This window comes from Falco cherrug, chromosome 4 (genome assembly GCF_023634085.1).
Source record: "Falco cherrug isolate bFalChe1 chromosome 4, bFalChe1.pri, whole genome shotgun sequence".
Taxonomy (NCBI): Eukaryota; Metazoa; Chordata; class Aves; order Falconiformes; family Falconidae; genus Falco; species Falco cherrug.
Genome location: NC_073700.1, coordinates 13,565,204 through 13,589,374, shown reverse-complemented (window position 1 = coordinate 13,589,374; position 24,171 = coordinate 13,565,204). Strand labels below are relative to the sequence as shown.

The 24,171-nt window shown below is 50.4% G+C and overlaps 2 protein-coding genes across 3 annotated transcripts in view; both read right to left on the bottom strand.

The window, feature by feature from the left end:
- SETD5 (SET domain containing 5) overlaps positions 1-12,202 on the bottom strand; it is a 66,105-nt gene extending 53,903 nt beyond the window's left edge. The window contains exon 1 of one of the 2 annotated variants that reach the window (XR_008731763.1): positions 12,036-12,202. The gene's annotated coding sequence lies outside the window, so the exon portion shown is untranslated. The remainder of the gene's footprint in view (positions 1-12,035) is intronic. The other variant, XM_055707351.1, reaches the window with a different exon arrangement.
- Positions 12,203-13,276: 1,074 nt separating this feature from the next.
- Positions 13,277-23,820, bottom strand: LOC106631167 (SRSF protein kinase 3-like). The gene is made up of 11 exons (XM_055709614.1): positions 23,650-23,820; positions 23,364-23,472; positions 22,801-22,888; positions 20,400-20,487; positions 20,052-20,158; positions 17,769-17,931; positions 16,481-16,566; positions 15,923-16,030; positions 15,411-15,480; positions 15,232-15,324; positions 13,277-13,866 (listed from the first exon to the last, which is right to left on the bottom strand). The coding sequence occupies exons 1-11, from the start codon at positions 23,693-23,695 to the stop codon at positions 13,679-13,681; spliced, it is 1,146 nt and encodes a 381-aa protein (XP_055565589.1). The 5' UTR covers positions 23,696-23,820; the 3' UTR covers positions 13,277-13,678.
- Positions 23,821-24,171: the final 351 nt, after the last annotated feature.

Here is a 24,171-nt window from a genome sequence, read left to right as displayed (position 1 = left end):
AGCCCCTAACAAGAATCTCCCCCACCCCTCTAAAACCCACATAATTATATAAACAAAGGACTAATGTGGACATGTATTTATCAATACAAAAGCATGTCATAATACTCAAGTTATCCCCCTTCCCTTAAAGAATAGCTATGTAAAATCAAAGTGACTAAGAGCAGGGCTGGATTTAACATAACAGCATGAACTACTACACTGAAATTAGAGATGTTAGCCAAGATACTGTGATCCTCTCACCTTACGTTCTTCCCTAAGCATCAATTTTTGGCCCTGTCAGAGATGAACAAAACCTTCAGTCTGACTTGGGAGAGTCACTCTTGTTCTCATGTTACATTTTCTGCTCTCCTGTCTGGGACGATCAGTGCTATATTCCCTGCCAACAGCAAGAAGCCTCTTTAAACTTAGAAAAATTGTGAAACAGAACAATAATAATAAAAAAAAAAATCCCATCACATGAGTAAATGAGGCTTGACAGCATGATGGATGCTGCAGGTTCACAAGTATGAAGGCACTCCTAAGAAGATGGCTTGCGCCTGTTACAGCTTCACATAAGCATAGAAGACGCTGGTTTGCCGCATTCAGGAGGGAGACGCTCAACTGTTTAGATTGGACGCATTTTATATAAGACTGAAGATGACTAAGTCACAGCTGGACAGATTATGTTCTAGAAACAAGCTACGTGCTCCTCCCTGTACCTTAAACAGCAGCATTTCCTAATCTGCACCTTTCCTCCTTTCCCTTCAAACACAAGATGCTGAATTATCCAAAGAAAAAAATAGCCTGAAAATATTCAGGGCAACATGCATTAACCTAGAGGAATTTCACCAGTCATCGTAGGGCTAATTTGATTTTGTCATTATGGAAAAACTGAGAACTATGGAGACCTCAGCTGGGTAACAGTTGGATAAGAGAACGATCTCAACACAGAAGGAAAGCAGCACAGACAGGAATTATCTTCCTGAATAATGCAGATAAGACTTTGTGTACTAAACATCCAAGCAGATAGCCAAAATACTCTGAAGGCCCCTTCACACAGTTTATCAGTCCTGATGGCTACAAATCAGTAGCAACATTGTTCTTAACCCTAACTATCTTGTAGCATTACAAAGCTAGTGAAAACAACCAGGAAAAACACCCTGGCTCACACTACCACACTTCCCCATCAACAACTCATACAAGAGATTTTTCCACCTGTATCCACTACATAATGGACTCCCCCCCCACATCTATCAATATCAGTATTAAAACCACCGACTGCTTTACTGAAAGAACACAAAGGCATATTACAGAAGCAACACAGCACTACAGAACATGGACATGTGGGCAGAGGGGAGGACTGGCATGGGTGAGACAGCTACCTAAAGAAGTGTAAGAGAAGCAATTTGCATCACTAGCCCAGGTGTAAAAAAGTAAAACCAAACCAAAACCAAATCCATGTTTTACTTCCACACTGTCTATAAGATGTCCTAAGCAAGCTAATCGCTTTTTTTGTGCCTTAATTTTCCTATCAGTAAAATCAGACTACGTCTGAGATGTCACACAGTGTTTCTACACATGAAAGCTAAAGCTAAACCCAGATCTAACCAGAACAGGAGTGGAGACAAACTGCTCTGGCAAAATTGCATCTTGAACTTTTGGGTGGAAAAAAACACCTGAAAAAAATGTAAATCACTGTAGACTTGTTCCATTCACAGTCAGTACAGGCTAAGGACCCACGCATGCATCCAGGGTGACAAGCAGCAGCCTCCCAAAAATGGGGACGATCAGTTTAACTGGAGAGATTTTAACCTAAGCTAAATCACAAGTTGTCAATAGTAACAGAACTCCATAGCAAGTCCCATTGTTGAGATGAATTTTTACATTTTTAAACCCACATACCACTCCAGCAACAACCACCTTTTTATAAATTTAGGTAAAAATTTTGTTATCATTTTTCAAATACCTCAAGGCCATTTATTTCCTCCCTCACAACTTTCTCTTCACATAAAACTGAAAATTTCAGAATTCCTTGCAAATGTTACCTCAAAACAGTGACTCTCATAAGAACAGCCTACTTCACTGTCGCACAGAAAAGCAGTGATGCCTTAAACTCTGACATTGGAAGAGCAACAGAAAGCCACAAACTGCTCACAAGAATAGGTTGCTCCTAAATCACCCCCATCCATCTCTGCTGTGTGATATGTTTTTTAAAAAAACAACAGCATTTCACTGAAAGGATCCTGGTAACCTTTTCATACAGTTCTGCAAAAACCAGAGAAGTTACACCAACATTTGGACATGCCCTTTCATTCTCCCTGCTCCTTCAACGTCATCTTCTCCACATGTGATTCAACAAATTTCTGCTGACCAGTTTCAAGCCGACAGTCCCAAGCTGCACTCAAGAAAGGCTTAACTAATGACTACAGGTTTCAACGTATAGTCTCACTTTTAGAATATGCTAGCACTTTATTCTTTATTAATTTCTAACTTCTATCTGCGTATGTAAGACTGAGGAATACAGGAGCAGGGAACAGGAACTGTGACACATTAATTTCACTCTTACGTTCTCTGGCAGCTTGTGGGGAAAGTCTTTTCCCAGCTTGTGAATTTTTCATCTTACAAATTCTGTATCTGAACTTTTCCTAAAGGATACTCTGAACCCACAGTGGCCAAAGAGAATCCACCAAAGGTGGACTTGTGCCACCAGGTGCAAGCACTTCTGCACCCAGCTTCTTGAATTTCTCCATCTGACCTATGCTGGTGCTCCAAGTGCTTCAGTAGCTAAGCTGGAAAGGTAACAAGCAGCACTAACAGGGATTTCCATAGGTGTGTAAAGGACATCATCAGCCTGGGACTTCAGCATCCAAGCGCCTCCCACCTCAGGCACAGCACCCAAGAACAGCCTCTCCAAGTAGGACCATCACAGGGTGGCATTAAAGTATCTGCTTTACATATCTCACAAGTCATAGTTTTGACACCTCAGCAGAGATCTTCCTACTGACACTTACTTAAAAGAGACAGGTTTGGGACAGCATACCCCAAAATACAATCTCTATTACTTAGTAAAACTTCCCACCTCCTGCCCAGCCCCTGTCAGATAAAGGATGTGTCCCAACCCTGGGTACTTATCTGGGGGCATGGGCACAACCATTCCAATGAAGTACATGGGAACCCTACCTACATAGGTCATCTTACTGCCCACCTAGGCATTCAGCTACCACAGTACAAAGTCTGAACAACTTCTATCAGGTGTGAAGCACAGGACAGCAAATACAATCTTAGTTCCCTTATGGCAAAGTGATCTATTTGGGGCTATTCGCAAAGGTTTGCATTAAAGATCACCCTTACACCAGATGAGATTTCTTGCTTATGAGACATACTGCTCACGCCCAACAAATTTTTTGCACAGCAATATGCATTTGGAGGTGTCATGACATGCTAACATTTAAATAACTTTATTCAAACACAAATAGCCAAAACACTGCCTCAAGTTCTACTAGACCAAATAGGTATGAAACTAAAAGCCTCAGCTTGCAGTGGGGCAGAGCGAGCAGCACACACCAGGACTTGCAGTACACAAATAATTGTTCTATTTCAAATATATGCTGCTATAACCAAGTTTTCCATATTAAAGAAATAGGATTCAAGTTTCTGCTGCAACTGGACTTGGCTGAACTAAATTTTTGTGTTGTTCCAATAGCATTCATGTCTCTATATTTTCAGCAAAGTTACATGGAATTCATGCCACAGTTTTTACTACTATATGTTTTTAATACATTTGATTGAGAATGTGTCTTCAGTGATTCCTAACTTTCTGCATGCCTCAGTATCTTACAAGTCATAATGACTGGCAAGTAAATGCAAAATAAAGACTTTCTAATTGCCAGGTTAAAACAAAACAAAACTAAATGAAGAAAAAGATAAGGAACACTGTGTGGTGCATCTGCTTACACCGATTTGTAGTACTTGTATACTAATCAACATTTTGCTGTCTTCCAAAAGGGGACAGCACTCCAGCTTTCTGCAAAAGAACACCTACAAGAATTTGCTATTTTGAAACAGTTACCCCCCATGCTTAGGTTGTAACACTATTGCACCATCACAGATCAAACGTACATTAAAACATCTGCCCAGCTCCCCAAGCAAAGGAGCAGGTGAAGGAAAGACTACACCACCAATTTTCAAGCGAGGAACTAAAGGTTTGTCTAAAGAAAGCACTCCATGCACAGCACCCAAGGGCACAGACCCACAGTATTTCACAGACTGCTCACCATGCAATGGATGGTAGCTTGCTCTCCTTTAAAAGGAGTGTGAAGTTACAGGGGACAGCGTGAACTGGCCACACTGTGTGCTGCTACCAAAAGGCAGAGACCCTGCTCCCCTTCTCCGGTCCCCACCACATCCTCTGCACTTCCACCCATATGTTCTCCCCTATTCATTTTGTGAGGGCTCTGGATGCTTGTCAAATCTCTTGGTGAGCCAATTCGGTTCACTATCTTGGCAAAAAAAAAAAAAATCCAGCAAAAACCAAAACATAAAATAACCACAACATAGCTTTCTGCTGGGTTAGCAAGCTGAAGGAGTTCAGAAAAGGGATCCAGCAGGAACCAGAGCTGGCAAACAGAAAAGACAGTTAGAACTCCCCGTTGGGTGGGAGAGCAAGGGGGAGCAAAACTTTCTCCATTCAGCAGCAGAGCTGTTGGATGTACTCAGCTGTCTCGTGTAACTTCACCCGGAGTAACCTCACTAGCAGGGTGCAGTTCTGCAATAGTTTCAAGCTGACTTCAGCTGGCACAGCTTCAGTGCAGCCTCCCCATCCCTTTCTGCACTGGTGCTAACCTGACCCCACAGTCGAGCAGCTCAGGCAGAAGCCAGCAGAAAACTCTTACTTCCAAAAATGAAACGCACTTGCTGTCATGGTAGCCTTCCTGAATAGTTCAGTATGGGGGCAGACGCGGGCCAGAACAGAGGCAAAAGTGATGGTGGAAAACAGGACTGTGGAAGCAGCACGTTAGGTCACCTTGAACTGCGATGGAACCATATCACTAGCGTGCACCAAAAACCTGCACAAAAGTTGTGCAAAGAATATGCAGTGCATCACAGACACCCATTCCAGTTTAACACACAAACTTCCATATATGAGCAAACCCTGGGGTGGATATTAGAACAACTGCACAACAAAGCCAGTTTGTGGCAAGCTCAGAACCTGACTTTCACCTTACAAGTATCCTTGTTCCCTATTAACCTCCAGGCCATTCTGAACCCCAACATCCTTGAAATTCATGAAACTGTAAGAGAACTTTGAATCAGAAAGCCAGTCTCCTCTACAGTCAAGAGAGCCTACTTAACTTGATCAAGCAGTCATGTTTTCTTCAAAGGTTCACTTTAGCTGTATTTATACAGGAAGCTTCCAGATCTTTGCTGTGGCAAAAGTTAATCTACAGCCACATTACTGAAAGCATTCTTGCAGCATGATTATAAGTTATTTCAACCTAATGCCACCAAAACACAGGAAATAATTTGTTTTAGTGTCTTTAGTTGAAGGCCACATGAATGCAAAAGGCTCATATATTCTTCCAAGTACCTATAAATTGATACTGCAACTCAGGTTGAGACATGCTAACTATTTTAAAGGCTCCATGCTGAACCCCCAGGGCACTTTAGTTTCCTAAATCACTGGTTCTCAAACTTCTCCCAATATATTCCTTCCTGCCTGCAAGTGAGGATACATTCTCACCTCACTCTCTCCCATAAAAACATTTAAGAATTGCTCCATGGGAGCAGCTCCCACACTGGCATCCTGAAGTGGTACCAGTCCCAGAGTGTGACTGAGAATGTTGCCAGAAAGATGTAATTTGGGCAGAGGCAGAGAAGGGAGAAAGGGCCACACTGAAAAACACTCCTCTGCTCCTATTCTCTGCACAACCTGGAGCTGTGATGAGAAGTCTTAGTCTTCCCAGTCCCATCCTCCCACCAGGCATCACCTCTGCAGCTCCCATATTCTGCTCCCACAAGCAAACTGCGTCTTTCCCTCCCGCAGTCTGAGCAACGCTGTCTTACATGGGCTTCCTTACCCAAATATTTCCATGCAACACAACCCTCAAAAATCCTCTGGCCACTTATTTTCACGATTCAAAGTCTATGCAAAACCAAGAGACTGCATTATCTGACACTAACAAACTAAAACCCCAAGCTACATCCTAACTTTTTTTTTTTCTTGTACTGAATCATCATCAGCAGGCATGTTCTGTTAAAAATTTGACGTCAAGGTCTCACACTCCTTCCCTATCAACAACTTGCATTTCAAACTGCTCACTTTGAAGTCAAGAGGATTCTTCTCAGTATCAGAAATTCAAACTGTTTTCTGGGTTGTTGGCACGATCACTCAAAAAGTTTTGCCCCCATAGATCAACAAGGCTGCAGAAGAAAACCTGGTATGAACTCCATAAGGACAAAAGGAATAAGTCTGAGTCACTAAACGAGCAGCTACCAAATCTAGACAGTATCTTCTTGTCAATGTGTATGATTGCAATTGTAATCGTGCTCTAAATATGACCACATCAAAAGCACTGCGACCTTTCTACTCTGAAATTACTTTGAAATATTTTAGAGCTTAAGCATTTGAGTTTTAAAACTAACTCACATTCTATCTCGAAAGGCTGCCTGTAGTGAAAAAAATAACTAAGCTCGTTTAGAACGGGATGAATAAGCAAAGAAGTTTGCTGCCTTGAGAACTGCATAGATCTAACTGCTTGGGATACCTCCCCTTTGCTAAACTTAGCCCTTCCATGACCCTCAGGGAGGAATGCAAGACCTGTCAACGTTATCAAGTTTATAAGGATTAAACTTTAGCATAAACAACAGATCACTTCTAAACTTCACTCTAAAAGCCAAATTCCTGACTATTTCTCAACGCCACTCTTCTATGTTTCTCTCTCTTCGTTCCCCCTTTTTTCTCCATGTTTGGTGAATGTGGGACTATTAGATTCCTGACCACAAAAGAAATTACTTCTGCTTACTAAAAGCTTGCCACTCAAACTGCTGACAAGTCTTCCCACATTTTTCCACCTTGAAGTCTGAGCACATCAGTACACTTTTCTGAATATTTCCCATATTGCTCATTAAAATAATTGAGATTTGTGTGCACTTGGTGGGAGGAAAATAAAACTCATCAAGAAAACTTTTCTTTCTCAAATTTATTATTTAAAAATATAAATTTGCTTGTTCTACTGTTAAAGCATTTAAATTAGATTTAAGGAGCAGAAAGTTGCAGATTTACAATTTAAACAACAATATTGACGCTCCTGTAGGGCTTGTGGCAACAAAAACTAGCATTAAGGCTATTATTTGCTGCAGATTTCTTCTTTTGGGCTACAGCTTTTCAAGTTCAGACTCATCAGTTGAAGTGAGGGAAAAATCCCTTCAGCTATTTCTGTTACAGGAAAATAATGCTTCACCACTAGCTCGGGCGGGGGGGGGTGGGGGACGATGAACAAGAATCTCCTGATTTGTCGCGTAGATCATCCTCTGAGACAAAGAGCATCTTTACTAATTATAGAAGAAAAAAAAATTTAAACTAGGAGCAGTTGAAAAACTGTTTCTCAGCATGCTCAGTGGGCATTAGCTGCGATTTCAGCAGCTTAGCAAGTCCCACCCCTGCATGAGCTCAGCGGGGAGGCCAGGAGCACTGCACATTCTCCCTGCTCAGCAGGGACAGGGGCCACCGCTCGGCTGATTTGCTACAGGAATACTGGAAAATTGCCACCAAAATAGCAAACCCTGTGGAAAAAAAATCCCAAGAAGCCCCCAGCAACTTCAATAAGGAATTAAGAAAAGAGAAAAAGTGGAAAAAATCCCCATCTCAGCTCCCACAGTTTCAAGATGTTGTACTCCTGCTGCATTAGTCTGGAGCTTCTTCCATGATCAAAATAAGCAAGAGGTTTAGGCTAAGCCAGATTTATACAAAACCGTCTCTAACAATGTAAGTGTAAACTCACTGTGCGCTAACTCTTGCTACAAGTCGGTCATGGAAGCAGAAGACTGGCTGTAGAAACACTAACAGCTTTAACATCCATAGTCATTTTTCTTTTGGTTTGGAAGAGAAAAAAAACTAAATAGACAAGTAAAATGCAAAAAAAAAAAGTCTTTATTTTAAAATCACACAGAAGCTTAAGTTTCATGGGGCGACTGAGATTTAATATCTCACATGCTGTACATTTAAGCATACATTTAACACTTTGAACTAAAGTACTGCTACCACATCCTGTATACATAAAAAACCCCCTTTGCCTATTGCAACCTTTCTTATATACTACACATAAGACAAGATTTCACTGTCAACATTTCAGAATTACACACACAAGCAACACCAGAGTAAGAACACAAATGTGCTTCTGTAATACAGTAATATTGCCATGAGAACAATGATTTTTGAATTTTCAAACCTCTGAACACTCATTATGTTTGTTTTACTATTGCCAGAATAGATAGAAACATTTTTATCTCATCACATCATTCAAAACAAGTCTGTAAGAGTCTGATCACCCAAAATGGGAGAAAGAATCGACTGGTCAGACCCATAAAGTACATGTCTGGGACATCACACATTTAGTTCTCCCTTGTTTGCTTCGCACCTGGAAGTCTGAATTCAAATTTTTTTTTTTTTTTTTTTTTTACTACTTCAGGGAACATTAGGAAAATTTAAATCAACAATTGTTGGTTGGTTTTTCACCCCCAGAAAAAGAGCATAAACTTTTGCACGTTCTGGGGTGCCAGTTCAATGCCATCTCTTTCCTGTGGGTTCTATCAACTTTACTTTTCAAAATAAGATCTGGCTGTAACTGAGTCCTCTTCATAAAAAAAAAAAAAAAAAAGATTTAAATGTACGTCAGATTTCACTGCCCACCTTGGGGTGGGGCAATCTCAGCCAACATTAGCTAAGGAATATTACTTTCAGGTCACTTGGGCTAAGACAGTAAAATGAAAAGCCAGGGCCTTGTCAAAGCAGTGCCAGTTATCCAACAGGATGCGAGGCAGTGGACTAATTCCCCATTATAACACACAGAGAGACTGTAAACAACACACAGAGAGACTGTAAACAAAGACTAAAGGGCCATGAAGATCACTTGCTGTATTTTATTAAACCAAGGAGCTAGTTTTCATACTCAGAAAATCCTCAGTTCATTACTGTTGTCATGTCACTCCACGCTAGGCAGCAGACATCACGTTCAGCCCCAGTGATGGATGCGTTTTAGGTGGGTTAGAAGTTGCTCACCCCACCTTGTGAAACAATTTGGGTGCTACAGATCCTCAAACAGAAAAGCTACTTGGAGTTTGGCATCTACCACATGATTGCTGCCAGTCAAGCGGATTTAAGGGCACATTTTAATCTCTCTCACGTTATTCTGGTCCTGGAATTTTTGCTTCAAGCTCATAGTAAATCTGAGTTTGGTAACTCAGGCCAGGGCAAGGGGCTCTCCCCATTATAGGTGTTAGTTTACAAAGATGGCAGTTGTTTTCCAATGCTAACGTATTCCCATGCTGCATACCTCAACTAACAGTTTCATCTTTAACAAATGCACTGGAATATGCTGATAGCTCCAACTCCAGAACACAATATCATACAGACAGCAGCCAGTGCCAAATGGTTAGTTAAGTAGATAAGAAAGGCACTCATTCTTCCTTAAAATAAAAAAAAAAAAAAAAAGGAAGCTATTGCAGTCAAGCAGACAAAGTGTGGATAGAAGCTGGCAGATTCCACAATACATAGTCACGTCGAAAATGGCCTCCTCCTGCAAACTGTTCCTTCATCAAGCATTTGAGTCAACCGAAAGAGAGGAATTGTCCCTATTATTCACAGGAGTTTCACCTCCCTGTTCCACAGCAGAGCAGCATTTTCTATACATTCTGACATACAACTACCTAAGAAGCACAGAGGATAAATTCTACTCTGCAGCAGAGGGAAAACTCCTCTCCCCTGCTTTCTGTTTCCAGACCCAAAGTTGAGCCGGGCCTTTATTTTGACTGTTCCCTGGTCTGTGAATGGAAAATCCCTCCTCAGCACTAGCAGGCTGGTGTCTGCTGCACACACCCACCGCACACAGCAGAAATTCCAGTCAATAAGGCAAGTGGGGCCCAGGCGATGGAAGGGGAGGAAGGAGCCATACAAACAATAAGAAAAGCATCTGGCTGTTACTGGCTGGAAAGGAGACTGGAGTTCAAAAGAGACACGACTGCAGCTTTCACTTAGCAGGAAGATCATATCAATTCTCGCTGTCCTACTTTTCACATGGGCCAAAATATCTGGGAAGGGTAACTCGGGGTTTCCAGCCCGCGCTTTCTTTAATGCGATTCCAGTAACTCCAGAACAGCGACAAAACCCACCTTGTAGGTTTTTATCCCACCCAACCAAAACATCCCCCTGCTTCTGCTCTGGGCCTGTGGAAACGGCCTGAAAAGTAAAAGCTCTTTGCTGAATGTGAGCCAGCCATCTCTCCACCACCACACTAATGGAGGCTGCTCTGCTGTCCTTCCCTGGAGATAGCAGCCAAGTCTACTGAAGCTTTTCTCATAGCAACCACAGCTCCAGAGCCAACAGCAGCTGCTGTCACTGCCTTACACGCTTACCCACAGGATCCAGAGCAAAGCAACACCCTCCTCCCTGCACCTCTAGAGCAAAGGAGAGCCACAGGGCTGGTGACAAGATGACTTCCTGGGTCAACCACAAGAGAAAAAAAAAAAAAAAAAAGCAAAACTAGTATTTCCTATCCAAGTGAAAAGGGGAATCTCCTATTTCTAATGAAGAAATCGGAAATTCTTTTTCTGGCTTTAGGTTCTGGTAGTAACACCCAGTCACAGTGTGGGGCAACCACCTAAAACCCACGGTGTCCCAGTACACCACAGACGCCATCATCAAGTTCTTCCAGACCCGGCTGCACCCTTCTCACGGGGGGAGGCGTTCGCCCCCTGCCCCAGCCGTACCCTCGGCGCTGCCATTCCCTCACGGAGCGGCCATGCAGCACCGTGCCCTCTGCAGACCCACCCCCCCCAAAACCGCACGGCCCACCCGGGGATCCCGGCGCCCAGCAGAGGAGTGCGGGGACACGGCCGGGAAGCGGCTGTGACCGCCCCCGCGCCGCTGCTGCACCCATTTCGCCGCTGCCACGGGGCCACGCGCGGCCTCGCACCTCGCCTCCTGCCCTCCCCCGCGGCCGGCCCGGCGCTGCCCGCCGCCGCTTCCCCGCCCGACACGGCGGTGAACTCCGGTCACCGGCACCCAAGGACGAGCCGCCGGGCGACAGTGACCTTGCCCGCGCCGGCGGAGGGAAGGCGGCGGGGGCCGGAGCGGGACCGGGAACCCACCCCGCGGCGGCCACGCGTGACGGACGAGGAAATGCAGGAGGATCCGCGCTGCAGCCCGCGGCGCCGGGCGGGCCGGGAGCAGGGGGTTACGGGGGAAGACGCCGCACGGGCACCATGAGAAAGCAGAAAATGCAGGTCAAACACCGCCTCCCCCGAGGCCCAGAGGGGCCGGCGGCTCGGGGCGGGTAGCGGCGGCCGGGGCAAGGCAGCGACCGCCCGGAGGAGGCCGCCCCGAGACGGACAGCAACCCCTAAGCCCCCCCCGGGATAATAGGGAGGAAAAGGGGGAGCGGAGGAGGCCAGCCTACGGCGGGGCTTCCCCGCCGCTCGCCTCCACCGACAAAGCCCCGCGGCGGGGCCCGGCCCCGGCCCCAGCCGCGGCCCCGCACCGACCTGCCACCACCGGCCCCAGCCCGGCCGCCGCGGGCGGGCGCGCACCACCGGGACCGCCATGATGGCCCGCGCCGCCGGGCCGGGCCTCCCCCGCCGGGTCGGGGCCGGGCCGGGCCTCCGGGGCCGCTGCCCCACCGCCACGGCGGGGCCCTGACGCCCGGACACCCCGAGGCTGGCGCAGGGCGGAGCGCCGGGCCGGGGCCCGCGCCGGGAGCCCCCCGCGGCCGCCCGCCCTCCCGCCTGGGCATTCCCTCCCGCCAGCCCCGTCGCCGGGCACGGCCGGTACCCGTCCGCGCCTACCTGGCCGGCCCGTTCCCCGGGCCCCCGCGCGGCACTAGGCCCGGCTCAGCGCCACGGCGTCTCCTGGGCAGCCGGCGGGAGCAAGCCCTCGGCGGCGGCCGCGGCGCCAGCCCCTCCCCCTGGCAGCAGTAGCGGCGGCTTCTCCCCGAGCCGGGCGGAAACGGCACTGGGCGCACGGGGATCCCCGGCGCCGGCGCCAGGGGCGCCCCGGACACGCCCACTCCCGCTCCCGTTGGCTGCCACGGCGCTAAGCCCCGCCCCGCCGGGACGCCCGCCGCCGCCAGCTCCCCGCCCGCCCACGCTTGCCATTGGCCGACTCGCCGTCCGGTCCCGCCCGCGCTCCTGCCTCAGTGGGAGCCGCGCGTCCGCCCCGCCGCTCGCCCCACGGTCCTGGCGCCCCATTGGCGCGGTGAGCTGCCAGTCGGCCGGCGCAGGGGGGCCGCAGGGGGGGGAGGAGGAGGCGGCCGCGAGCGTCGACGCGGTGCAGCCAGGCGGGCTGCGACAGAGCCTGCCGGCTGAGCCGCGCTACGTGCCGAGGGGCGGGGCCGGCGGGGCCCGTCACCGCCCCCGCCGAGGCGCCGCTCTCCGCGGGGTAACTCCCGCGTCGGGACACGTGGCAGAAAGAAGGGGCGGTGCGGGCGCCCCAGATTCCTGGGCGGCAGCCGTCGCCGCGCCGCGCATGCGCGGGCAGGGAGCGGAGGGGGCGCAGGGCGCAGGCGCAGCGGCGCGGGAGCGGGCCTGCCGCTCGGCACGTCCGCGCTGCGGGGGGGGGTTGGGGGGTGGCCCTGGGTCGGGGTCTCGCCGGGGGGGATCCGGGGCCCACCCACCACCGGTGCCTCCCCGTGAGGCCTGGCGGAGCGCGGGTGCCGCGCCGCCGAGCTGCTGGGCTCTGGCGGGCCCTCCTGAGGCGGGCGGGAGGGCAGGCCGTGCCGGCAGGCCGTGCCGGGACCGCCGCCTCCCGTGCAGGCCGGGGCCGGTGGGGCGAGGTGCCGGCAGAGCGCCGGAGCCCGCAGCTGGCTGGTTCTCTGTCCCCGGAGCCGCAAACAGAGGGCGTGGGGCGCTGAGCGCGGGGCCGGCTGCGTGGGGCGGCGGGAAGGAGGGGCGGCGGGCCGGTCGGGAGTGGCCCCGGGTGCGGCTGCCCGGCCGCGGGACTGTGCCCGGTGCCCAGGTGCCGCGTCCTCATTGGGAGCAGGGGGAGCGCGGCCGCCCCGGGGGAGGCGGGCTGGCCGGGCCCCAGCTGCCGGGAAGCGAGCGCAAGGACGGCCAGGCGCGGAAGGGCCCTTTCTCCGGCTTAAGCAGCCCTGCAGACGTCGAGACCGTAGGACGTTAATTGCTGGTTCCAATTAACGCTGCGGGCGGACTACGCGAGCTGAAAGGACGTTTAAGGAAGGCGAATGGAGCCCCGGTGCGGGAGCAGCTGCGGGACAAAGCCGGAGACACCGCCCGCTGCCGGGGTCGCTGGGGAGAGGCCGCGCAGCCGGAGGCTGACGAGCCGCCAGCGCCTGAGGGGTGGCCCGGCCCCGCCGCCATCTTGTGCGCAGCGCCCGCCGCCCCCCGCCGCGGCAGCCGGGCCGGGCCGCCGCCACTCTGGCCGGGGGGGGGGGGGGGGGGGTGTCCCGGGGGGCGAGGGGCCGCGGGGCCGGTCAGGGCGCGCTGAGCCAGGCGTGCTGCAGGCACTGGGCGGCTGTGGCGCGGCGCTGCGGCGCGTACTGCAGCGCGGGCAGGAGGAAGCTGGCGAAGGGGGTGACCTCGTGTTGCCTCCAGCGGTGCCTGTCCGCCAGGGTGCTGTGCAGGCTGCGGGGGGAGAGCCTGGAGAGCCGCAGGAGAGCGCCTAAGCAAAGACAGCGTAAGCACAGCGCCTTAGTTACACTCGCGAGCCTGAGAGGCTGCGGCTGCTCGCCTTGTAGAGTCATCCAAAGCGTCCTGAGGGAGCCCTCCCTTCGCTTCACCCTCCTCTCGGTCTGCTTCGCCCGCGCTGCCCCGTGCGGGCTGGGCCAGCGGGTGTCTCTCAGAATCGTCTACCCAAGCTAGCACTTGGAGCCTCCCCATCCCTGAGCGCTGCTCTTGGGCGACAACACGCCAAGAGCGAACGAGGCATTCCCAGGGCAGCCGTGCGGCTGCTGCTCCCTCTGCCTGCCCACGTGCGGCCCGCACTGCGTCGGCCACTTCAGTGCCAGAGCTCGCCAGACTCTGGTGGTACATGTATCTGTGCCCGCCAGCTCGGCGGGGCCCAGAAGCATGCCACCGCTGACCGAGAAGCTATCATCCCTAGTAGCACACTAGTGTCTCATGTATTTTGTGTCTACCAGCTCTGCGGGGCCCAGGAGTGTGCCACAGCTGACCGAGGAGCTATCCTCATCCCTAGCAGTATGTGGTGGCATGCAGCGATTCAGGTTAGGCATATGTGGTCAGGCCAGTTTGGTTTGCACAGAGAATGAATGTAGAACAAGAACTAGTTTTGACTCATTTCTTTTGAGCTCTGTAGTGGGAATAAGTGCAAGAAGAGGATGGGAATGTGCTGGGAGGTGCTTGTTAAACTGCAGCGTAAGGCTAGCACTCGGCACGGAGTGACTTGGGGGGAGGCTGAGGCTGCGTGGCTGGTGCGCGTGAAAGCAGAGAAAGAGGATGATAGACTAAATTGCAGAAGTTTGGAGTCGTGTGATGCCTTGAAGTCAAAGACAAGGGTTTCAAGCCTAATGAGTCAAAGGGAAAGGAACTGGGGAGAATAAAACAGAAGAGACGTTACAGTTGGGTCAGAAGGCTAAATATAACAGCCACGTTGGAAGGATATGAGTGTCCCATTCCAGATCATCATTGTTCTCTGCCAGTGAACGGGTGAAATCCCACCAGTTACGCACTTTCCGGCCTTCCTGGCATGTAGCTGTTTCCTGTCCGTATTTCCATTCTCTCCAAATCCAAAGGAGAATGAATGGAAATGTTTTGCCTATTGGGTGTTTGCTATGACCATTTTTCAGGATCTTGCATTCATCCCTGGAATGCTCCTGGATTACAAAGGTAGGCAGGGCAGGGAGTGTTACTGCTGTTCATGAAATCTCCACTTGTGTTCTGTTCCTGCTTGTAGCCTGTATTGTGTAATGTAATTTGGGGGGGGTGGGGGGTTGTTCAGTGTGCATTAAGGAGTGTGTCAGAGATCCACAGTGATTTTTAGAGTAAACTTCCTCACTCCAGTTCTTACCTGGCCTGCTGAAAAATTTTGTTGACTTGTTCCAGGAGAAAGCAATTTGAGGAGGAATTCTTCCCAGGAGTTCAATAATACGAGCAACGTGATCTAGACAGAGGGAGGGAAAAAACATCTAGATACAAAGATTGTGATGCTTCTGTCAGTGAAATGAATAAAATTGATGGGAGTCCTACCATCATCTCTGGAAAAATATTTCCCAGGTTGAGGATCGAAGAGACACTCCCCAGTTGCCATTTCAAATGCCTTGACAGGGAGAAGTAGCATTGTTAATTCACGGTCTGACTTTTTTTCTAACTCACTAACTTGAGCTTTTCTTCCCCATTAACTGATAGTACCAATTTCCCTTGCTGCTACACAAAACTGATCCTAAAATACGGAAATATTCACACTGGTTTGATCTGTACGATGATGAAACAGCACCTTTAGCTCCATCGGGATGAAAAGCAGTATGTGTCTGACTCAGTCAAGCCTATGAGTTAGCATATATGGAGTGTGAACTGCCTTACAGCTTAAACTAATTAAGAGTCAATTTTATCAGCAGCATACTTTCACTCCAAAGTGAATGAGTGCAGACTGCCCCTTTTTTCCTTTTCAGCAAGGAAGTTTTGTATATAGGTGGGTGCTGCCCCTGGCCTGTTATTGTCCGTCACCCCCTGTGCACGCGCAGCGTCGTCCCCAGTCCTACCAGGCAGCCTGTGCTCCAGATGTCCGCAGGAGTGCCGTAGTCTAATCCGAGAAGCACTTCCAGGGCACGGTATGGCTGAGTCTGTATCTTCTTGGAAAAAGGCTTGTACTGAAATGGAAACAAACTCCCTTCGGTTAGTGTCCATAAACAAGTGACCACAACACTTGTGCTCACAAGCTTCCTGCACGGCGAGGAGGACGCTGCGGGGCAGAGCCAAATACATGCATTAAACTGCACAGGGCACAGCCGGCACGTTCTCAGCCTCACTGACACAAGGGTGAATTTATCTCCCAACATTTCACACTGAACACTGTTTTGAATTTCTAATTGTAGGGACCATCTGCAAGCTGAAGAAACGTCCAAAGTTGGCAGCGTCTCCAGGAGTACGGTGCCCAGCTCGGAGTCGGGACTGCTGAATATAACACCCCTCAAAACTGGCACCTCTTCAGCACACTGAAATAGCTATTCAGCTGTAAAAGGACAGACATGCAGGGCAGGATGGAAAGAAACACACAGCATCCTGCATCGTCATGGAACTGAGACTCGGGGCAGACTCACTGTCCAGCACGCGCTGCCCAGATCTGCAATCTTCACTTCTATGCTCATTAAATCAGATTCTTCCAATCGATCGCCAAGATCACCTCCTAGATGGAAAGGACAGAGAGAAACCAGGTCTTTCCAAACCAACAGGTAATACATCAGTTACCACAGGAAAGGCACGTATGCCTGCCTTTAAAGCTTTTCAGCCTAAAAGGTCCTAAAATGCTTTTTATCACCAATAAAATGCCACCTCTTTTTTTTTTAGGAAACACAAAGGAAGAGCTGGTACCCAGTCAAAATCTAAGAGGATGTTTGGGAGGACAGTAGCTTGGAGTGGTGTGACCATGTACTCCTGTCCTACTGCAAGGTTCCTCTAGCACCATGGTTAAATTACTGTGGGCCTGGAGGATAGCACATTCTACCAGCACTAGCCAGACACAAAACATCTGTAATGCCTCCTTAGCCTTCAGCAGTCCTGGCTGTCACAGACCTTGGACACAGCCTGCTTGGCAAGCACCATAAAGGTTACATTTCCATATGACCCCATAGAAGGGTAATTTTTGGTCTACCGCTTTACAGTGAGCTGTCAGTCTGTGCCTAATATTGTGCTTTTCTGCTCCAAGCAAAAGACTCAGTCATTAATTTAGCATTCCCTGATTGCCCCAGAGTTCGAGAGACAAAACAGCACCATCGTGGGAGAAATGCTCATGGGAGAACATTGTGCGAGGATAATATAAAGGGTCTCATTGCTGAGAGATGAGCTGATCTCTGAAGAAACTCTCCAGCCCTATGTCTTATTTGATATTCACACCGTTCTCTGCAAATAAATTATTTTTCAAAAGGCCTTGAAGATTAGCAGTACATGCAAGTCTCCCACAAACCTCAGAAATACAGGAAATAAAGAGCAGAAGTGTCGTACAGCTTTCTGATCAAATAATTTTGTATGTAAACCTTTCAGTGGCTGAAAACAAAGGAACTAATCTGTACCTAAAGCCATAAGAATGAGCTCCGAGGTCGTGGTGGAGCTGTTAACATATGCCCATGATCTTGTAGTTGTTCTCCACACAAACCTACCTGCAAGAGCACGTTTCTGTAGGTGCCTTGAGCAGCTTGTAGCCTCTCAGCCTGAAGTTTGTATTGAGCAGAAACAGAGCGGCCTCTCAGCAACATAAGCTGGCTATCCTGTTTTATACTGGCCATTGCAGGAGATGGAAACCTTTCCTAAAATATCTGTACCTGCTGCCTGTGTTTCCCTCCTGGCAATAAACACTTAAGTCCCTTGTTAAAAAAACCGGGGAGTGCTCACCTGGTCCCTTTAGCCTCAAATCTGTTCTCTGGCTGCAGTCGAGTGTATCAGGCAGAAGCCTTTGGAGGCTTTTGTCATGTCCGTACAGCAAGATGTTCTCCGGTTTGATGTCCGCGTGGATAATGCGGCAGCACTTGTGCAGGAAGTGCAGCCCTGCCAGCACCTGGGCAAGCAGGCAGCAAGTCACATCGGCAACGCGAGGGTCCCCACCGCTCCCCGCCTGGGCAGCTGCCAGCGCTGTCGGAGCAGTGGGGCGCAGCGGGTGTGCAAGCTGTGCATGTTCGGGTATCAAAGAAAGAGGGCACGGGTGATAACTACCCACAAGAGGTTCTGTGTAACGAGTGTCCTGTACTAAGCTGGAGGTGACACCGGTTGGGGTGGCCCCGTGCGAGCTGGCACAAAGAATTTCATCACGCAGCGCTGCAGGAGGAGCAGGCGCTGGAGCCCCACGTGCCCAGCACGCTGAGCGAGAGGGGGCCTGGGGAGCCCAGCATGGAGGTGGCTGGCTGGGGGAGGTGAGGGTGACACACTGCGTGAAAAGCCACAGGTACCAGCATGGACAGGCAAGAGGACATGGAAAGAGGACAGAGCTACAAGGAGGCATTGCGATCGCAAAGCTGAACTTTCTCCTGAACAAACACTTGTGTTTGTATGGCTTTTATGTCCTAGACCACCCTGCCTTCCTGCTGATTATCATTCGAATGGAAGTTGGGGGCCAGTTATAGAGTGACATGGCATGGGAGGGCGTCCCATCGTACAAGGAAAGGAAAGGAGGTGTAGCATAACCCAGACAGGAGGAGGGAGCGCATGTAGAAAGGACTTAAAGGCAGTGCAGGAGAGCCATGTAGGGAAAGAACGGCTTACAATGGAGCAGGGAGAGTCTGCCCTGTCACAGGGGAGAGATAAACAACGCCTACCAGAGAGAAGCAGTCACTATCAGGAATCAGTAACAGCAAAAAGGCTACTGGGAGAGTTACATCTGTTTTTTAAACACTCTGGTCAGTCATAAAGGGCTGGCAAATATTCTCTGTATTATCAAATTCTATTCTGGGATGAATACCAGCCCCAGGGAAATATCACCCTTAAATGGTAACTGTGAAACGTGGGGAAAGATTTAAGTAGCTAAACTGGAAGGAATCAGAAGTAAATACTGCCCCAGTGCCGATCCAAAGGGGGAAAAAAGATTCTGAGATTTTACAATTACAGCAGATAAAGGAATGGATTAAGCAAAAGGCTTGGGTGTGAAATGGGGCACAGAGATTAATGCCACTGCAGTTTTGTTAGTGGAGATTCTTCAGAGGAGGAAGAGGTTATTCCAAAGAACAGGATGAAGGAAGAAGCGCTTTTCTTTCTTAGTGTCCCTAGAAGGGCATAGGAATCGAGGTAGCAAATCTTCATCTTGGCAAGCGTGCAGACCTCTGATAAACCTCAGTATGAGAGGCAAAATGTAATTTTAACTATTCTGGGGGCTCACTCAGGTTTCTCATTCCTTAGCTATTCCCAGCCAATGCATAAGAAACTCAGTTTTCACGATTTGGTTGATCAGCACACTACATCCTTACAGGGGATGAGGGAAGAGCTGACCCTGTGCAGGAAAACCTCAACATGGGTGGAGGACCAGCCAACCAAACCTGCAATTTAGAAAGCCCTGGAAAGCCCTCAGTGCTGAGGGAGACCTTGAGCAGCCTTTGGTGGTACCGTGCAGATAGCTGCCAGACCTGCCACTGCTACCCGCAGCTGGATGCCAAGGCGAATGCCAGAGGTCTGGCATTGCCGCCAGACAGGACTTCTTGGGGCAGCAGGAGGGCAGAGATACACATGGTTTGCCCACAAGAAGCACAACTATGGCAGGCTGTTTGTCCCCCTGCTACTCCTGTGAGCAGCGCAACTGCTGGAGAATTCAGTGATTACTGAGACGATGGGAACACAAGTGCCAGCCCGAATCCCCGGTGCAGGTCTGCAGGCTGCTGGCTCTTCGTGGCGGTGGCCCCAGCTCCTTCCCAAACCCGACAGGGCGAGCTTGGGCAGTAATATACAGCGAGTGCCCCGGTATTGACAGGGAGGTGATGGCTTCCCACACTGCATTTTAATTAACGTTTTATCTCCTTAGACCCAAAAGAAATAGTTACTGTTTTCCTTAAAAAGGTGCGTGCCCTGGGCACCCACGCTGTATTACCCCTTCCTTGGCAGATGTAGTCGGGGGGATCATGGCAGATGACCCCAAGATGAAGACTATGCCAAGAGTCCCTCGGTGCCCTCACCCAGTTCCAGCTAAGTTCTCACCTGCTGTAAAGATTTTTTCACAAAAGGCAGAGGCAGTCCCTGGGCTGTGTAGTTGCCCATCAGACATCGCAGGGAGGGACCCAGCGCCTCAAACACCAAGCAAGCATGTGGGAAAGAGTCAGGGATTCACTAACAGAGAGAAGATGCTACCACCAGCCTTTTGCCCTTCACTAGATCAGCCAAATATCTCCTTATCCAACCTCTCTCCTCCAGCCACCTCCACGTGCCCTGGCCCTGCTCGTCCTCTCCATGGGAGCAGAGCGCTCAGCTTTGCATCATCCTGCAGCTCTTGGAGGCCAGCCCAGGCTTTGCTGACCCAGAGCTGCAGCACTCTCAGCAGAAGGATATGGAATCCATTCTCTCCGATCATTCTGAAGTCATCTAATAAAGAGACGATGTTCTCTCCTGCCTGGTCCTTCTTCTTCATACTGCTCACCTGAGGGAGGATTCCAAGAGCTGCAATTAGAGACATGGATATGCACAAGGACATCTTGCACCCATTTTACCTTGTTCTACAGACTTTTTCTGCCAGGAGTTGGCACCTCCTGACAAATCCCATGAAAACAGCATCAGGGAAACCAGGCTCCAAACAACACAAGCAAAGTCTATTACCAAGGAATGTTTCTGCATGTTGTCTAGCTCTTGACCAGGTGGGACCATCACCCTCACAGTGTCTGAGTAACTCAAACCCATCCTGCTAACAGTGTCTAGCACACTTCTTGCTGCTTATTCTATCCCATGGAGGCCCAGAAAGTGCTCCTGGTTGTGCTGGCAGGGCATTCCCCTAAGCACACAGCTCCCTGCTCCCACCAGCAATGGCTGTCCGTTTCCTTTGCCCTTCTGCAGCCTCTGCTCCTCCTTAGGGTGGGAATGGCCTTGTCCCTCCCCAGCTGAGAGTAGCAGGCTGGGACCTTTTTTTTTAAAAAAACATACATTCCTTTCAGCAATTTCTGGCAAGGGGCTGCAGAGCGGCAGAGACTTTGTCTTTGGTCACTCCAAGGCTGCCTGTCCTACTGGAGTAGAGCCGCTTCCATGCCTGGAGGAACCCAGCGGAGCAGGCTCCCTTGGGCTGAGGAAGGGTTGGCTACAGGCAAGTACCACAGAGATCTGTAAGACACAGAGTGGTGGTGGATGGGCTGACTGCAGAACTTTCATAGAAGAACCAGGTGGCATCAAACCTAGTGCTTGGGAAGTTCGAAAACAAAACAGAGGAGGTGGCTCTTCATGCAGCACAGTGGGCAGGTGGTGGCAGTCCTTGTCACAGGGGACTGCAGGTGATGAAGCCCGCATGGGCTCACAAGAAAGCAGGGCAGGTCTCTTGAAGGTAAATCCACTAATTACTGCCCACACAGACATCGCCCTTGGCCCAAGAAATCTCCAGCTGGAAACTGCCGTAGGCCAGGGGAGCATTCAATGGGAGCAGCACCCTGCGCTTAGCTTGTCCTTACCCCCAGCTGGGTATCTGCTGCTGGCTGAACCCCCGGTCTGCCCAAGCACAGGTGCTGCGGTACCCCCAGCTCCTGCACCTGCACGGTACACTGGCGTGGCAAGGTTTCAGGAGTTTGCTCTCACAGAGCAGTGATCCTGGTACAGCAGTTCATAGGGTTTGTTTTTTTTCTCTTCACAGCCATAACTGTTGGGATTTGGGTTTGGCACATTGTGGAGATGCCAGATCTGCCTGCACCAGTGCCAGGAGGTTTGTGCTGGCACAATGGAGGTGAGCAGCCACGGAAGCGCAGCAGACCAGATCGTCTCTCCTGCCAGCTCTGCGGGCACCGACCACCCTGTGCTGGTGGGAACAGCCCTGCGGACCAGCTGTATTCTGCTGAATGGGAAGGCACGTCTTTCAGAGAGAATTGGTAATAAATCAATGGTCAGGCTCGGTCTGTGTGCGGGATCGTGCTGATGTGTAGGAAAGCAGCCCTCTGATTGCATTAAATTAGTGCCCCTTGGTCCTTCCTCTTGCTTGACTGGGTCTGGCTCATGTCCCTTTGGATATGGCCTACAGATTTACAGGTGTGAACTAAGTCTTTCTCAGACCTGTTGGAGAAAGGCCTCAGAGTAATTTGAAATGCAAAATGTAATGGCTTTTGCTCATCTAAAGCTGATGTAACTTTGCATTTAGGCAAACTTCAAGAATGGTAACCATGACCTTTCTAGAACTAGCAGGTCAAGCCATCTTCAAAGGCAGCTAGCTGAGACCCAGATGCAGGCACCTAATTACCACATCCATTAGCAAAGGCTGGAGGAAGCTTTCTGACTTCAGACGTTTATTATATTTTCACTACATCCTGCTTTTTTTTCCCCCCAGATATTTCCTTTTCCTTCAGTATCAGCATTGTGATAGACCAGTGTCCTCTGAGCTGTGAATGACACAAATGCAGCAGACACACTCCCATCTCCTGCTTAAGAACATTAACACTTTTTCTGTTGATTATCTGCCTCATCTTTCTGCAAGTTCCCCCTATTTACTGGATTTCAGTCTCAGCTGAAAGAAATTGCTGACAGGGCAAGTAGGACACAGCCAGCATGTCTCAGTATGACAGAAGGAAGGAGAAGGTGCCCACTTCAGAGGCCAGTGCTGAGCCAGGGCAGTTTCTATGAATTCCCTAACTTTTGGGTTTTTTTTCTGTTCCCCACCTAGCTCCTCAGACTGAGACCTGGAGGGAGAAGGGATGATGAGGCTGGTACTCAGATGTGAACTCAGTGGCCATCCCCACAGAGCAAAAGTGCCCCAGAATATACATACACAGCGGAGGAGAGCGACCTCGTCTTTGGCAGCCTCAGCAAAGCCTTCCCTGCTTTTCAGGACCTTCACAGCTACTTGCTTCTTCCTCCTGGGAAATGAATCACAACTGCCAACCAATGCAGGCCAGAGTGGCCCTGACCAGCAGCATCTCCCCTTCTCCTTGCCACCCAGCCCTGGGCTTCCCAGGGAGGTGCTGCCCTCCTGCAAGCAGCCTTGCCCGTGGGCGTCCCTCCTGGTGATGCTGCCGGCATCTGGCAGCACAGCTGCCCCAGGGACCAGCAAGAGACTGGAGAGAAAAAGGCAGAGCACACATACTGCAGGGTCTGAATGAGAACAAAAGCAGAGCGAGGGCTGATGCCACCTTATTTATGTTCTTTGGTTTCTGAGGACCAGCTCTGCTCATTGCACCCCACTATCTTGCTGCCAGGTTTGCCCTGTGCTTGAGGGACTCCGATACGCTTAAGGCATGCAGCTGTGCTCTGCTGCTTCTGCGAGAGCAGCTGGTTGTGCCCAGGAGACCAGCCAGCCCTTCCCACCTCCCTGAAAAGCACTTAGCCCCTCACCTCACGTCCTGGCACAGCCAGACGGTGGCAAAGGCGCCGCAGCCCAGCTTGCGCAGAGCCTGGTATTGCATGTTGAACACGTCTCCTTCACGCATGGGGTGGTGGCCTCCTGCGGGGACCATCACCAACAGACATTACTGTCATCTCTAAATGCTCCTAGGCTGAAGGAGCAGCTGAGGACAGCCATCCTCCTGGAGGAATGGCCAGACAGGTCCTGGTGGCCTCCTCTGGCTTGGGAAGAGTGTGGCACGATCTTGGCTCTGGAGCCACATGCCCGAGGACTGACCTGTGCAGTGGGCTGCTGGCATCTCCTCCTGCACCTGCTCCTCCATGGCCCAACAGAGCAGCAGGTCCTGGCACGGGGGGACAAAGCAGCAGAGAACCGGGTCGGGCACGGGCAGTGTGATCTTCAGCACTTTATTCCTTTAAAGAGAGTTGGAGAGCTGCAGGGCAGCCTTACTTCTGCTGCATGCTGTGCACACTGATGCCCTTTCCTACCCCCGCTGTCCCTTCACCCCCCTCCTTCCCATCCTCTTCATCAGCCCCTGGAGCGGGCTGTTACAAATGTTTCTGGCACTTCACAGGGGCAGGGATTATTTTAAGAGTGCAGAAGAGGAAAGCTGGCAGGCTGGGGCCAGGCAGGGATCCTGGCGGTGTGCAGCCAGGGCCAGGTGGGTGTCTCAGGTTTCCCTGTGCCCAGTGTGGATTTGCAGGGGCTTAGCAGGGACTGTGGGATCCTCTCCTACGAGGAAAGCACCCACTCCCCATCCCCGTCCCAGCTGAGGAGGGCACATCTCTGGGCTTTTGC

Excerpts from the sequence above, each read along its gene's own strand:
- LOC106631167 (XM_055709614.1), bottom strand. The coding sequence starts at position 23,695 with ATGGAGGAGCAGGTGCAGGAGGAGATGCCAGCAGCCCACTGCACAG. Across the intron at positions 22,889-23,363 it reads TGGCTGTGCCAGGACGTGAG|GAGGAAGAAGCAAGTAGCTG; the intron begins GTGAGGGGCTAA and ends TTCATTTCCCAG. Across the intron at positions 15,325-15,410 it reads ATATTTTTCCAGAGATGATG|ATCACGTTGCTCGTATTATT; the intron begins GTAGGACTCCCA and ends CCCTCTGTCTAG.